General features: G+C 43.8%; 1 protein-coding gene across 1 annotated transcript in view; it reads left to right on the plus strand.

The window, feature by feature from the left end:
• Window positions 1–14,393, plus strand: part of LOC308095497 (venom phosphodiesterase CdcPDE) — a gene marked incomplete at both ends in the record, with an annotated part of 52,877 nt that overhangs the window by 6,400 nt on the left and 32,084 nt on the right. Inside the window, 8 exons of the mRNA XM_080442554.1 lie at window positions 2,270–2,332; window positions 4,256–4,390; window positions 5,107–5,232; window positions 5,702–5,762; window positions 6,016–6,113; window positions 8,925–9,004; window positions 9,224–9,343; window positions 9,671–9,780. Of these exons, the coding sequence (XP_080298680.1) occupies window positions 2,270–2,332; window positions 4,256–4,390; window positions 5,107–5,232; window positions 5,702–5,762; window positions 6,016–6,113; window positions 8,925–9,004; window positions 9,224–9,343; window positions 9,671–9,780 (793 nt within the window). The remainder of the gene's footprint in view (window positions 1–2,269; window positions 2,333–4,255; window positions 4,391–5,106; window positions 5,233–5,701; window positions 5,763–6,015; window positions 6,114–8,924; window positions 9,005–9,223; window positions 9,344–9,670; window positions 9,781–14,393) is intronic.

Here is a 14,393-nt window from a genome sequence, read left to right on the forward strand (position 1 = left end):
GAAACTGTGCACACACACTCCCTGGATGCCAGAGCAGAACCTCTGCTCCAATTTTTTCACATGGGCCTTTTATAGCGCCACCAGGAGGCCGATTTGTGCAAAACACATTTTTGAACAGTACTCCTACAGATTTTGGCCAAAAATCCCCCAAATCGGAAAAACCTTTGCCCTGCATTTTTCACATTTGCCTTTTATAGCGCCACCAGGAGGCAGACTTATGTAAAACCCATTTTTTTATATTAAGCCTTCAGATTTGATCCAAATTTCACGCAAATCGGTACACATGATCTCTATAGTCATGTGATCAAGACGGATCTGTTTGATTTTTCATATTCCATCCTGATTGGCTAACATTGACATGTAATGTTTGCAGGAGTGGCCCGTTTTGAACAAAATGCAGCAAATCATGAACGCAGCGTCCGATTGCGGTGAAACTTTGAATGCACATTTGCACTACATTGAGGAACAAATGCCCCCCTTTTAACATTGGCCTGTTATAGCGCCACCAGCAGGTCAAATTTAGCAAAACACATTTTTAGAACAAAAGGCCTCAAATCATGCATGCAGTGTCCGATTGCCGTGCACGACCTAGGAATAAATGGCACCCTTTTCACATTGGCCTATTATAGCGCCACCAGGAGGCCATAATAACCTACCTGACCTGGCGGAGACTTGTGCTCCGAGGAGCACTTTTTCTATTTTTAGTGTGTTTTTATTGATGTCTCTATGAGAGTTGCTGTAACACCTTAATTTCCCCTCTGGGATGAATAAAGTACCTACCTACCCATCTTATCAGGCGAATTTCTGAAGTAACAAAGTTGTCAAATAGCCGTCAATGAAGTGACCGACAGGAGAAAGGTAGAAACGTGAGGTTATCGGCTTGTGAAAATCAGTTACTAAGTTATCTATAGCCACTCGCGTCTGGTCCAGAGGTCATCTCCTATTGTGATCTGACCATTTATATGAGTGTAAGAAAAGTAAAAGGTAGTGTATAGTGCAGCTGTGTGTGAGTGTTTGTATCTAGAACAGGGCCAAGTGTTTTAGCCATGGGTTACGGTACCCAAAAAAAGAAAGTGATGTTCATGGTAAGTAAAATATTCCAATGCTATAGCCTACATGCAGAGCTAGACTTTTAACCTATTTAAGCGCTGTATATACTTTGTTATGCGTCAAATAGCTTTGGTGGAACGGCAGATTAATTTGGAGATCATTTTGCTGTTTCAAAATTCTGGCTATTGAGATCTTTTTGGCTTTGTTGTGCTGTATAATGCACTGCTTTGGATTTGCAACTGGTGGTTCTCCTATCAAATGTAGACACTCAAAGTATAATGTACTAGGCCTCTTTTAATTGATTTTTTTTTAAATTTAAATTGTTATTTGACTTTATTGTCTGTTGTAGAACAGGAGGGTTCCCTAGTCTGCTGAGAAACCATGATAAACTTTGTCAAAGTCTGTCATTTGATAAATGAATTGAGGTAGATGGCACAACCTGCCAAAGAGTACAACCCGTTTTTCCAAAGAAATGTACATTTACACAAAATACAAAGCCAAACAAACAAACACAATCATTTATTTACCAAGGTGTAATGATGGTTTGTAGAGTAGCATTTCCCACTAGTAGAGTGGCTTCAGTGGCTTGTATAAAGAATAAGAGTTACGCTACTGCCATTTAAATAAATACTGGACAAATAAAAAAGTATTGTCACATAAATTGGTGCTGACTTACCAAAAAGTGGGACTATTTTGGTTGACTTAAATCATTGATATTTATTTCTAGTCATAGTATGTTGAAGCCCATTCAGAAATGGGATTTCTTGGAGCTGTTATGGTTGATTTAATTAACTTTTTTAGCTGTTGCGTACATGTATAGAAACTTTTTAAAGTTGGCATTGGCTGCTGGTGTTTTAGTTGTTGATTGACTGTGACAGGCATATAATGAATTGAAGGAATGACTGAATCATCAATGAATCAATCAATTAATTAATCAATCAATCATGGTGGTTACTTTGTCCTGGTGTCCTTTGATGTTTTATTGTGTTTCTGAGCAGATGTTCATTTCGCTGAAAGTTTGCTGTCAAAACCATAGCACAGATTTTATGAGAAATTACATGTCTTCCTCTGAAGATAACACGTGTGCATGCGTGTGTGTGTGTGTGTGTGTGTGTGTGTGTGTGTGTGTGTGTGTGTGTGTGTGTGTGCGTGCGTGCGTGCGTGCGTGCGTGCGTGTGCGTGTGTGAGCGTGTGCGTGTGCAGTGGGCTTTGGTCGTAGCGGTTACGATCCTGGGTCTTGGACTGGGCTTGGGCCTAGCCCTGAGGGAATGTCATAATAAAGGTAGGCTATATACTGAAGACTCACTCACGCCTTCACTATAGCATACACACATGGACACACACACGCACACACACACACACACACACACACACACACACACACACACACGCACACGCACACAGTCAGACTCATTGTTAATATACACACATTGCAAGTAATTTATCACAAGTTGACAAATAATATCTGTTATTATTACTACTGATGTCTTTATAAATGCTACTAAACACATTATGCCATGGCTGTATTGTTTGTGTAACTGTCCATTGGCGTTATGAACTTCATTTTACAGTAATACATCATTTTGATTTCCAAAATGTATTGCATATGTGGTGTTTTTGAGGCGAGAAGCACAAAAGACCTGCTTTTTATGTCATGGGTTTGAATCTGGCAGATCCAATGTCACCCCCTAATCCCACTTAACTGTTATTGCCCACTATTCAGTTACACAGAAATGGTGCACACACACACACACACACACACACACACACACACACACACACACACACACACACACACACACACACACTTTATGTTCTCAGAAGAACATAAAGGATTGATTAGTTGTAAGTGCATAGCCTGTTTTACAATGTGTTTGAAAGGAGCTCTTATAACTTGAGATTTTTGAAGCTTATCTATATAACATGAGACCGAACAATCTTGTGCAAATGTCAAAGCTCTTGAGAATACTCTCAGAATGATGCAATTACATCATTTAACCGCATGAACCTTGGCGTCCCTACTCTGGTCATGTCATTCTGCGAACATTCAGTGAAAATAGCAGATCTACAAGCTCACGTTGAGAGCTTTTACATCAGCACATTTTTGCAGACGAGATTTGGTGTAGAGGGGAAAAAGGAGGGGGCCATTGGGGCCAAGAAGCAAGTTCAGACCCCTGGGGGAAGATGGTCAATGAAGTACAGTTAAAGTGGTTAAACCAAGCAGGTACAAACAAGAAATATACAGATGATCTGATCGTGGTATTCCAATGTGTGCCAGCCATAGAGTTGTATTATATCGGTGCCAGCATGTACTTAGAACCTCTGTCGCCATGTCTCAGCTCCAAAACTAACAATCTGCTAGCCTACATTCATTAGGCCTATACATTTTATTAAAATGAATTAGGTTGAGTTTTTATCTCCAAACATGAAGCATTACCTTAGTTCATATACAGAGCACTTAAAACCACTTGACTTCTCTATATTATGCAAGAATACTGGCAGGTGAACTACTAGCTCACATTGCGACACATAAGCTAGTAGATCTGCTATTTTAAAAACATTCACCTTTAATTACATGACCAAGTCACTCTTGGTTTTTATGAACTGGTGTGTGTAGCTGAGCTGACCCACATGACAGCACATCTATGTTCATTCATACCAGCTGAGGCTCATTAAGGTAACAGCTCACTCTCTGCAAATGATTCAAGCCACAACTCACTCACATCAGAGCATGCCTTCCACCACCCCAATCTATACTATCATTGTACATGGACTGTACAAATGATAGAAAAACGAAGGCCTGAGGGATAACAGCAGGGGTCCTGTGCCACCGGTGTGCAGGCTACTGTATTATCTGCGGGAGTCAGGGTTTGAACTTGCAGGTTTGTGGTTTTGGCCATATGCACCTGTGATCCATTAAAATACCATACTTATTTTTATAATGGATAGACTAAACACAGTATTACTGTCTCAGTCCCTGGCTCAAAATAATTACAGGTTCTGCAGCTGATTAAATAGAAGAATTTTCCTACCCGTGGCAGTTAAAAAAAAGTAGTTACTTTTTTATAGTATAGTTACTCATCATTCCCTTACTACTCTTGTCTTTCATACCTCTATCCACTGCACTAATATTAAAACCATCAATTATGTATGTTTTTTTTAAAGTAATATAAATAATGTCTCTTTGTTGTTGTTGTTTTTACAGTGGTGACACCCACGTCCTGTAGGAATCGCTGCTACCAGCCCTTTGATGACGAGAGGCCAGGCTGCCGCTGTGACATGCAGTGTGGCACCAACGGCAACTGCTGCTATGACTACCAGGACATTTGCCTGCAACCTAGTGAGCCCCCCACCCTTACCTTTGACCTGTTGACTAGAAAAGTAGAGGTAGAAGTAGAAAATGTATATATTTAACCCATTAAGACCTGAGGCCGATTCTACAAATGTCTTCTATTTCCTAAAAGTTTTCTTATCTGAAAAAAGTGGTTCTGAAAAATCAGTGGTTCTCAAACATTTTCATGTCAAGGACCCACAAAATTATGTGTTTTGCCACCGACCCCCTCATCTCAAAAATATGTTGTGCCAGGGACCCCCATAAGCAAAGATTTGAGTTAAAAATGTTTGCTTTAAAAATATATATACAGTATATTCAAAGATTTGCACAACTTTTCCTGATTTTTCAAAAATAGCAGATCTACAAGCTCATTGCGCGGCACAAAGTGATGCGCTATGAGCTTGTATATCTGCTATTTTTGCAAATAAATTGCAACACGCACTCATATACATATATACCTAGAATCTTAAATGAGACAGATGCTTTCCCTGGATTTAATGGGTTAAGTAATTCGTTTAAATAATGTTGCCAAATGTCAGGTAGTGGGCAATGGGCATAACCACAGCAACCAAGAAAGCAGATAGCTCTTGGTAGTATGATTTTAACCAGCTGGATTACTTGCCTGGAGCTATCAGTTGCATAATCATTCTTTGTTTTTATTATGATCAGATACTTATCTTTGTTATTCATGAATTGCTAAGCTTACCTGATGTGTATTTCAGCCCAGCAGTGGGAGTGCAGTAAGCTGCGTTGTGGAGAGAAGAGACTGAGTGAGAGCAGGTGTCACTGTTCTGATGACTGCCTGGCATCAGGAGACTGCTGTACCAACTATAAACATGTCTGCCATGGTAACGTAGAGAAACATTCAAAACTTGTCTGCCATGCACCAATAGAAACATTCAAATATGTTAGCCATGCACCAATAGAAACATTCAAAACATGTCTGCCATGCATGATTAGAAACATTCAAAACTGCCATGGTAATGAATAGAAACCTTCAACATAATTATGATAATAACCATGGTAATGAATAAAACCATTCAAAACATGTCAACCATGTGGGAAATGGAGCATACAGGACCTCTCACTATATAGTACATAGAATATTTGCCCAGGTACACTTGACCTTGTTTTGCATAGCCAGACTTGAATCTTTGGCATACATATTTTTTTAAATAATAAAACAAATGTTTTGACATATGCAATCATTTGTGAATCAGTTGTGGCTTAGTGATTTTCAAAGACCACTGCTGTATTTTTTCCCAACACTAACCCATCAGTCACGCTCTTGTCCATTTGTTTATTTTTCCAATGCAGGAGAGACGGAATGGGTGGAGGATGAATGTGCAGACCTCTCAACACCCACATGTCCAGCTGGGTAAAGATTTTTTTTTGTGAAATATAGCCCCTTATCTCAAGTTAACTGATGATGAATTGCATTCAGCATGTCTGATGACAGAAATGTCCACTCCATGTCCATTTTTTTGCATCCAATAGAGCCTCAACTAGTTTTGGTCCGTGCTGGCGCAGGCCTTTTCTGTTTGTACTGGACTAATTCAGGATCGATGCATGATGATTAGAGGAAAGGGGCGTCCACTGTAATGACGGTTTCCTTTTGTTTTAACCCACAGCTACAAGCAGCAGCCCCTGCTCCTGGTCTCTCTAGATGGCCTGAGGGCAGAATACCAACAGACATGGAGACAACTCATCCCTGTTCTGGACAAACTCAGTCAGTGGCAACTTTTACTTTTTGTGTGAACTTTCACTTTTCTTCCGCCTTTCATGTAGAAATCTGTGCTCTCTGGCCTATGTACAAAATAGAAAGTGTTGAAAATGAAAGTAATCATTTTAGTGAATAATATAATCCTAACCCTATATCTAGAAACCTCCAAAACGTTAAATAAAGCCGAGACCTATAGTAGGCGCAAGCAACTTATCCAACCTCCAAGTTACATTTCCTACCATAGACTCTTCCTCTTCGTGAGACAGAACTGTTGAATCTGATCGTATTAATAATGTGCTCAGCCAGGTGTGTGACTGAAAAGGTTTTGGGGAGAGCTCGTTTTAAATCTCCTAACGGCCTGCATATGTACAATTTCAACAGGTTATGCACAGGACTTTGACGAGCGATTTAAAACGAGCGCTCCCCAAAACCACTTTGCTTACACGCCTGGTTATAATGAGCACACACAGGTTATGCTGATGTAAAACACAACAGAAGAAGAAGGACTCTTAGAAGAATAACTTCACTGAGTTTATTATTGACAGAATAAGTTTTTGTGAGTATCTGTAGTAACAGGCAATTCTTTAGTTTTCAAAGTTATTTACAGAAAGCAGTTCTGACCCGAGCCACCACACAGAAAAATCCAAAGTATTAAGAAAAAGAGGCTTACTGTAGCAATGGTATAGTGGTAATTACACACTCTCAGTTAACTTAACACTCTGGATGAACAATCAGGGTCTGTTTGAGTTAAATTAACCATGTAAACTCTAGTGTCCGTATCCTGGGCATTAAAAGCAAACATTCAGTGAAAATCTAGTCTGGTTCGTATCCCCTGTGGTGCATCTGGTGCATGGGGTTTAAGTGGTTAACACTCCAGTTGCACTGTAGGATTCTAGCACCTTTCTCAATGGGGAGTTCATTGAGAGATTCTGGACAATCCAGACATTGTAATCAACACTCCAGTGAAATCACTTGTTTACTACTTTCCACATGTGCAACACATCAGTGCAGCTCAGTGTTGTTTGTAAGCAACTCTGTGGTGATGAATGAAAGCGTCACAGGATGAAACTCACACGCCACTTATTTTTGTTTGGTTTATCCTTTGTTAATCACTTTGTTTTGTACGTAATTGGAATATTTACCGTACCCAAAAAAAATGAAATTAATGGGAAGTCGAGAGAGCATGATGTCCTTTTGAAGACTTACACACACACACACACGCATGCATGCACACCTTGGAAGCTGTAAACACTGGTCATTACCTTCCAGGGAAGACAGACAGACAGACAGACAGACAGACAGACAGACAGACTGACAGACAGACAGACAGACAGACAGACAGACAGACAGACACTTAAACAAAGTATTACAAATACTTAAAAGTAAGTAAGCTAATCCTAAATACATGAAGTGCGTAAAAAGGTGCCACTTGGTATAAATCAATTCACAATTTCTGTCAGTGTTTAAAGTTGATTTAGTCTCCTTATCTCTGCCGTTTTATTCTTTCTACCTCCAGCTGGTGTTTGTTAACATTGTTGCAATCAACGGTATTTTCGCTATGAATACATGGGTGTATCTTGAGATTCTGACTTTTTGCTTCGTGGGCACAGGCTGAGTACCTTGTTCATGAGCTTATCAGTAGGAGTGATTCAAGTTTAGTTTAGTTAAAGGTCAAATCATCATCATCTCATAACCTTTATTTCAACTCCGAGCACAGTTGAGGGGCAGGCCCTCATTTTCAATGTAGCCGAGATACAGAACACAATAATCAACAGGAATATACATTTATATATATCAATATTAAATATGTGAATCAGAAGACAGAAAATACAAAAAAATATATATATATTCAAAGAACTAAAACAGATAGATCAAAAATGTATTAAAGCAGTTACAATCTTGAACAGCAGTGATCGGATTTCTGACTTCTGGAGCTCATTCCAAGCAGATGGAGCACTGACAGAGAATGCTGCCTTGCTCTGTATGAGCAAATGGAATAACAACAACGGTGTAAAAGTGATGGGTCGTTCATGATCGATTCGTTCAAAATAACTAGTTCTTTGGCGTGAACGAACCCGTTCACTTCCTGAAGCTGTTACGTTCACGCTTTCGTTCATGCCCCCGTCCCCTCCCCCCAGTACACAGGACGGGAGGGCGGGCTGTTCCCGCGACAGACAGACGGCTGTGCGGTGGAGTTGTTTTTCACTGGACATGAACGAATCATTTGAACGGATCATTGCAGTGAACGTGAACGAAATTGTCCGTTCACATTTTTACCCACCACTACATTTTTAGCCAAATTTGTATATGTATATTAATACTGGACTTGAGGGGGAAGGGGAGACGGGCTCATTGTTGCCAGGTGAGGGCAGGGGTGGGGCCACTAGTGTCACCACTTGGACAAACAAGGGTGTGTAGTGGTGGGGCCACTGGGGGGCGACGGTGCTAGTGGGGTTGACAGTGTCGGGTGGGGGATCCTCAGTAGGGACCACAGCTGGGTTATCCGCAGGGGAGCCCCTGTGATCACAGAGAGTGTTTACCAACACACTTTCTCTGTTTGTACACACACAGACCAGAAATCTCTTACGTAGTCGAGCTTTAAACTAACAGTGAGGATGTTGCTGTATAGATAGCACGGATGAGCTCTCTCCTGAATGCGCTGCATTCCAAGCGGTCTACGTGTCAGTGTGATGCACACGAATGAGTCACAGCTCGTGAGTGACGCACGCATGAATAGCAGGACGCTATTCAGATCATCTCTAAATTATTTTGTTTTGACACTATTGATGTCTTTTTAATCTCTCCCTCCCCATACAGGCAAATGTGGCACATCTGCTCCTTACATGCAACCGGCATTTCCGAGCAAGACCTTCCCAAACCACTATACCATTGCTACAGTAAGCCTCGAACAATTCAGAACACATGTACCACTCAAAATAATTGAAATGACATCACATTTTCATGACACATGAAAAATCTCCTCTCCTCTCCTCTCCTCTCCTCTCCTCTCCTCTCCTCTCCTCTCCTCTCCTCTCCTCTCCTCTCCTCTCCTCTCCTCTCCTCACCTCTCCCCTCCCATCCCCTCCTTGCTTCTCCTCTCCTCCGTCCTTCCACAGGGTCTTTACCCGGAGTCCAATGGTTTGATTGACAACGTCATGTACGACCCGGTGTTTGATGCTGTCTTCAGTCTGTCCAACTCAGAGAAGGACAAACCTCGCTGGTACCTGGGACAGCCTGTAAGCCTGACTAGCTCTGGCACTATCTCTCTGAAGGAATCAATACAGCCTCCAGCTTTTTGGCAGGCACTAATATACTATAGGGATAGCTACAGCATGGCTCGTATCGAATGTGTATAATTGGAAGCCCTTATTGTTCCGTTCTGTAGCCACCTACGCTGCTTGATAGACCAAATAGACTGCTTGCATGGGGTAAAGGACAACATCACCAACGTCTCAAAGATGATAATATCTTGAGATATCGCCTCAATGGGCCAATGATGATTTTGTACCAAATTGTATATTTTGAAAGGAGTTGCTCATATGCTCTCCTGTCCCTCGTTGTAGATTTGGCACTCAGCCATGTACCAAGGGCTGAAGTCAGGGACCTTCTTCTGGCCAGGGTCAGACGTCAAAATCAACGGCAGCTTCCCTGACATCTACCGGTATTATGACGGGTGAGTTTTCTCTCTGGGTACTTCGCAAATGAAGCCCACACAGATCCAATCACGATTACCATTTGGAGGAGATGTCAATAAGTAGAATGTACTGTCAGGTCAGAGGTGATTGTGCAGATTTGGTTAATTTCTGTCAAAGCTATGCTGGAGCAAACTTATTACAGTCATTTAGCAGACGCTTTTATCAAAAGCGACTTACAGTAAGTGCATTCAACATACAGTAGGTAGGCAGGAAAACTACTAATCACCAGAAGTCTTAAGTGCATTCTCTTCTAGAACAAGCAACTAAGAGTATACCTAGTGCTAAGGTCCAGTTATACAAACTTCTAACAGTACAGTATCCGTTAATATGGCCATAAACCATAGGATTTTCAGAGGGTGAGGACAGTGTTCATTTTTATAGTTAATCGTAGTTTCTGCTTTGTGCAGAGTTAAGCTACGGTTACTAGGCCCAATGAAAGGGTAGGTCAGAGTGTGGAGGGTCTAAGCAAATTACTCAAACTGGTGTCTTTTAAGGTATTTTATTACTAATCACAATTACAAACATATAACTCTATTCTAATACTTAGGTTGTTAGTTAGTTAGACCTTTAGGTCAGTTAGTAGCCTTTAGATCAGTTAGGTAATTAAACCTTAGAGAGAAAACAAGCACAGAACATTTACAGTATTAAGGATATGACATTACACAATCATGAACCCATCAAACATACAATCATTACAATGTTCAATACTCACTATTAATCTCACACTCTTTCCAAATGATTCAGTGAGTCACTCCAGAACCCATATCCTAGAACGACCCACGGTTCAGTCACTTATCCGAATCTGAATCTGCTAGCTCCAAAGCAGGGAATTTATCAACTTCTTGAATTAGGTCCTCCTACAGGGAGTTTCTAGCAAACAGGAAGCTCTGATTACCCACAAAGCCTTGCGATTGCCTGCTGCTTCCTGTCACAGCAAAGCAGACTGGCACCTTTGCTATCTGTCCAGTCAACCATTTGGCTTTGTTCTCACACAAAGCTTTTGTCTCTTATCTAGGGCCCTACCCCCGCCTAAGAATGGTAGGTTCCTTTGAGCAGCAGGGTGTCGTCTCGGTGCAGACACTCTACTGCTGCCTATTCTGTCACACTAGGCCCAACTTACATAGAACATTTTGGTATATCCTAAAGAATGATAAAAGCACATTACTATGAACAATAATAATTCACTTTTCTCTAGCCCTATGGCTTGGATAATTGAACACCTCCCACCTGAGATAACTGAACCATGTTCAGTTCTCTCACAACCAACCTCTACTCACCATTTTTCGGTGAGCTTTTTTGGCTTCTTAAATCATGGCTTTGGGAAGTTCGATTTCATCTATGTAAACTGCTCTGATCCCACACTCATACAGGTTACATTCTCAACACAGTTTTCACTCATTGTCATTAAGTGGCTCTAAACCCATATTTTGGAATAATTTACAGTTCAACTTAACTTTCTCAATTTGTAATTTTTAAACTTTTTTAATAATCCAAATTGATTTTGGAAACCTTTCCTCCTCCCACTGTTTCCCTAGTAAGTCAATGTCCTATTTAGGGCATGTTGCCATGGCAATTGACATAGTAACTTGGGTAAAGGGTTTAAAAGATTTTAAAATGGCTGATCTACAATCTTACCTTTAAGAAACTTCACTCTGCATTTAAACCCACATCCCAAAATGCTTTTTATACAATCAACAAATAATAATTCAAAAGGGCCTGATTGCTCAGATCATGAGTCCACATCAGTTAAGAATAATTTTGTTGCATGGAAGTACATTCCAACTTATTGTTGCATTTTGACTTAGTGGCTTAATGTCGGCAGTAAATTAATACATTTCATTATGCAAGTTATTTCTTCTGGTAATATCTCAAACACTACAAATGATACATTCATTTACACAATATCTCTCGAAATTCCTAAGTAAACAGTCGCTCAAATAAGACATTTCGATTTTTTAGACACCACGTTGGCATCTTTTTCGCTTATTGTCCGCACTGCGTACCACTGTCCACAGCTAATAACTGGATAGACCTGTTAGTCAAGCCTGTTCGTTTGTCAGTGTCACTTTGCTGGCACCACCAGCCACCAGTGGAACTGCAATCCCACCACCAGCCCGCGCTGATGACTGTGGTGGGACAGTGACTTTCTGCTTCAACTTTTCCTTCTTCCCTCGCAATTTCCCCACGACCCACCGGGCTGGTGCGAAGGGTTTACGTGGCTTGCAGGTTTCACATTTGCATTTTTTCAGGAGGTCAAGAGGCTTGCAGTTTGCACAATCGCATTTGACTGGTCTGGCTCTTGTCGCTACTGACCTCCCACCTTGGCCCAACAGGGCTTCAGGCTCGGGGCAAAGGCTACCTTTCTTAGGTGGTGCCACGACGCTCTGCACTGGGGTGATGTCGGTGTGTGAATTGGTGTCGGTCTTCCCCTCGGCTTTCTCCGTAGGCGTCTCTACTTTGACCGTCACGTCCCCCGCGGCGCCCTCTGGGTGGATCTCCTCTGCAGCTGTCTCTTCAGCAGCAGCAATACCGTCTGATGGCACTCTTCTGGCCACCAGTGGGACTGCCCCACCAACCCCCTTCTGGGGGCTCCTCTCAGCCCCCCCCGCAGAGGGGTGGAGAAGGGATAGTTTATCTTTAATCTTCACCTTCTTTTTTGTAGTTACAGCCCCACCAAAATAAAGCACTTTCTTCGCCTGGATTTTGGCGGTCAGAACTGTAAGGACCCGACGTTGCAATCCGCCCCTCTCTTTCCGAGCAGGCGCACGGATGCCAAGATTTACCCACTCAGACTTCTTTCTGAGGGGTTTTGGGGTAGCTGGTCCCCTCCCACCTTGGTTAAACGGGCGCTTGGAGCAAACGCCACCCTTGACAGGCCTGACTGGTCTGCTTTGGGCCATCTGCCTGCCACCTTTCTTAGACGGGCGCTTGGAGCGAACGCCACCCTTGCCAGGCGACTCGGCTTCCTTCTCGAACGCCACCGGTCCGCTGGTAGCTGGTCTCCTCCCACCTTTGTGAGACAGGCGCTTGGATGGACCCCCTGGTTGGCTGGTCCTTCGCCCTGGTGTGGTAGCGTCGACGTGCTTCTCCTCTGCGTTGAGTGGATTGGTGAAGACTTTCACCGCCGTGGCGACGTCCATTGAAGCGGCCTCCCTGGCGGTCTGCTCATCTGCGACGTTGGCTCCTTCTGGAACCTCCCCGGCGTGGTCTCCTCCCTCTTCAGCGTGGAATGGGGTCTCCCCTGCAGCTTCTCTCGCTTCTCTCGCGATCTCCAGTGGCACCTCCCCCGCCGCCGATGGCTCCTCTCCGCCGGCCGTCACGACCTCCTCGGCGCCTTCCCTGCGTGTCGTGATGAGGAGATATCCCTCCGCCGCGTTGTCCATCGAAGCTGCCTTCCTGGCGGTCTGCTCATCTGCGACGTTGGTTCCCTCTGGAACCTCCCTCTCGGCCTCCGCGTTCCCGGCGGCCTCCGCAGGAGCAGCTCTTTCGATCGCCAGTGGCACCTTTGCAGCTGCTCTCTCGATCGCAGCGTGGAATGGGGTCTCCCCTGCAGCTTCTCTCGCTTCTCTCGCGATCTCCAGTGGCACCTCCCCCGCCGCCGATGGCTCCTCTCCGCCGGCCGTCACGACCTCCTCGGCGCCTTCCCTGCGTGTCGTGATGAGGAGATATCCCTCCGCCGCGTTGTCCATCGAAGCTGCCCTCTCGATCTCCAGTGACTGGTTCTCCGCAGTTACTTCCTCAGGATTGACCTCCTTCTCCGCGTGGTCCCTCGGAGCAGCGTGGAAAGGGGTCTCTGCCTCCCTCGGAGCGTGGAAAGGGGTCCCTGCCTCCCTCGGAGCAGCGTGGAAAGGGGTCTCTGCGTTGTCCCTTGCAGTAGTGATGCCATCTGGTTTCACTCTGAGGACTGCTGGCCCAGCTGATCCATCTGTAGGTGTGACATTCCTACCCCCCTCTGCAGCGTGGTCTGCTTCCCCCGGTCCAGCTCCATCGATCACCAGTGGCACCTTTGCAGCTGCTCCCTCGGTCGCAGCGTGGAATGGGGTCCCTCCTGGTTCAGTGACCTCCAGTTGCTGGCACCCCTCTGTGTTGAGTGGGCTGGCGGCGTCGTCCGTCGCAGCAGTGGCGTCCTCTGACACCCTCGTGAAGAGTGGGTTGGTAGCGACGTCCTCTGGTCCCTCCGTCGTGAAGAGTGGGTTGGAAGCGACGTCCCCTGCGCTTTCCCAGCGTGTCGTCATGAGGAGATATCCCTCCCTCACAGCAGGGAGTTCACTCACTTTGGGATGTGTGAAGCGGGACCCATATTCTTCCTGGGCCGCTTCAAACCAGACCTGCTTCAATGTTTCGTCATACTCTTGGCAACAGTCATTTTGCATCCTGCAGATCTCAGATGAACTTTCTTCATCAATTTCTAGTATGGCGATAGAATATGTAACAACCTTAAGGAATCTAGCTAATTCGGCTCTTAGCTCCCTTACCGCCCTTTCTTTTGGTAAATCCAGCAGGACAATAAACTTTACTTCCCTCCTAAAAACTGCTTGAGCTGCTTCACACTTCCCTATTAACTCAGCTAACACTTCCATCTCCCTTGTTT

The sequence above is a fragment of the Gymnoscopelus braueri genome (assembly GCF_963280865.1).
Source record: "Gymnoscopelus braueri genome assembly, chromosome: 11".
Taxonomy (NCBI): domain Eukaryota; kingdom Metazoa; phylum Chordata; class Actinopteri; order Myctophiformes; family Myctophidae; genus Gymnoscopelus; species Gymnoscopelus braueri.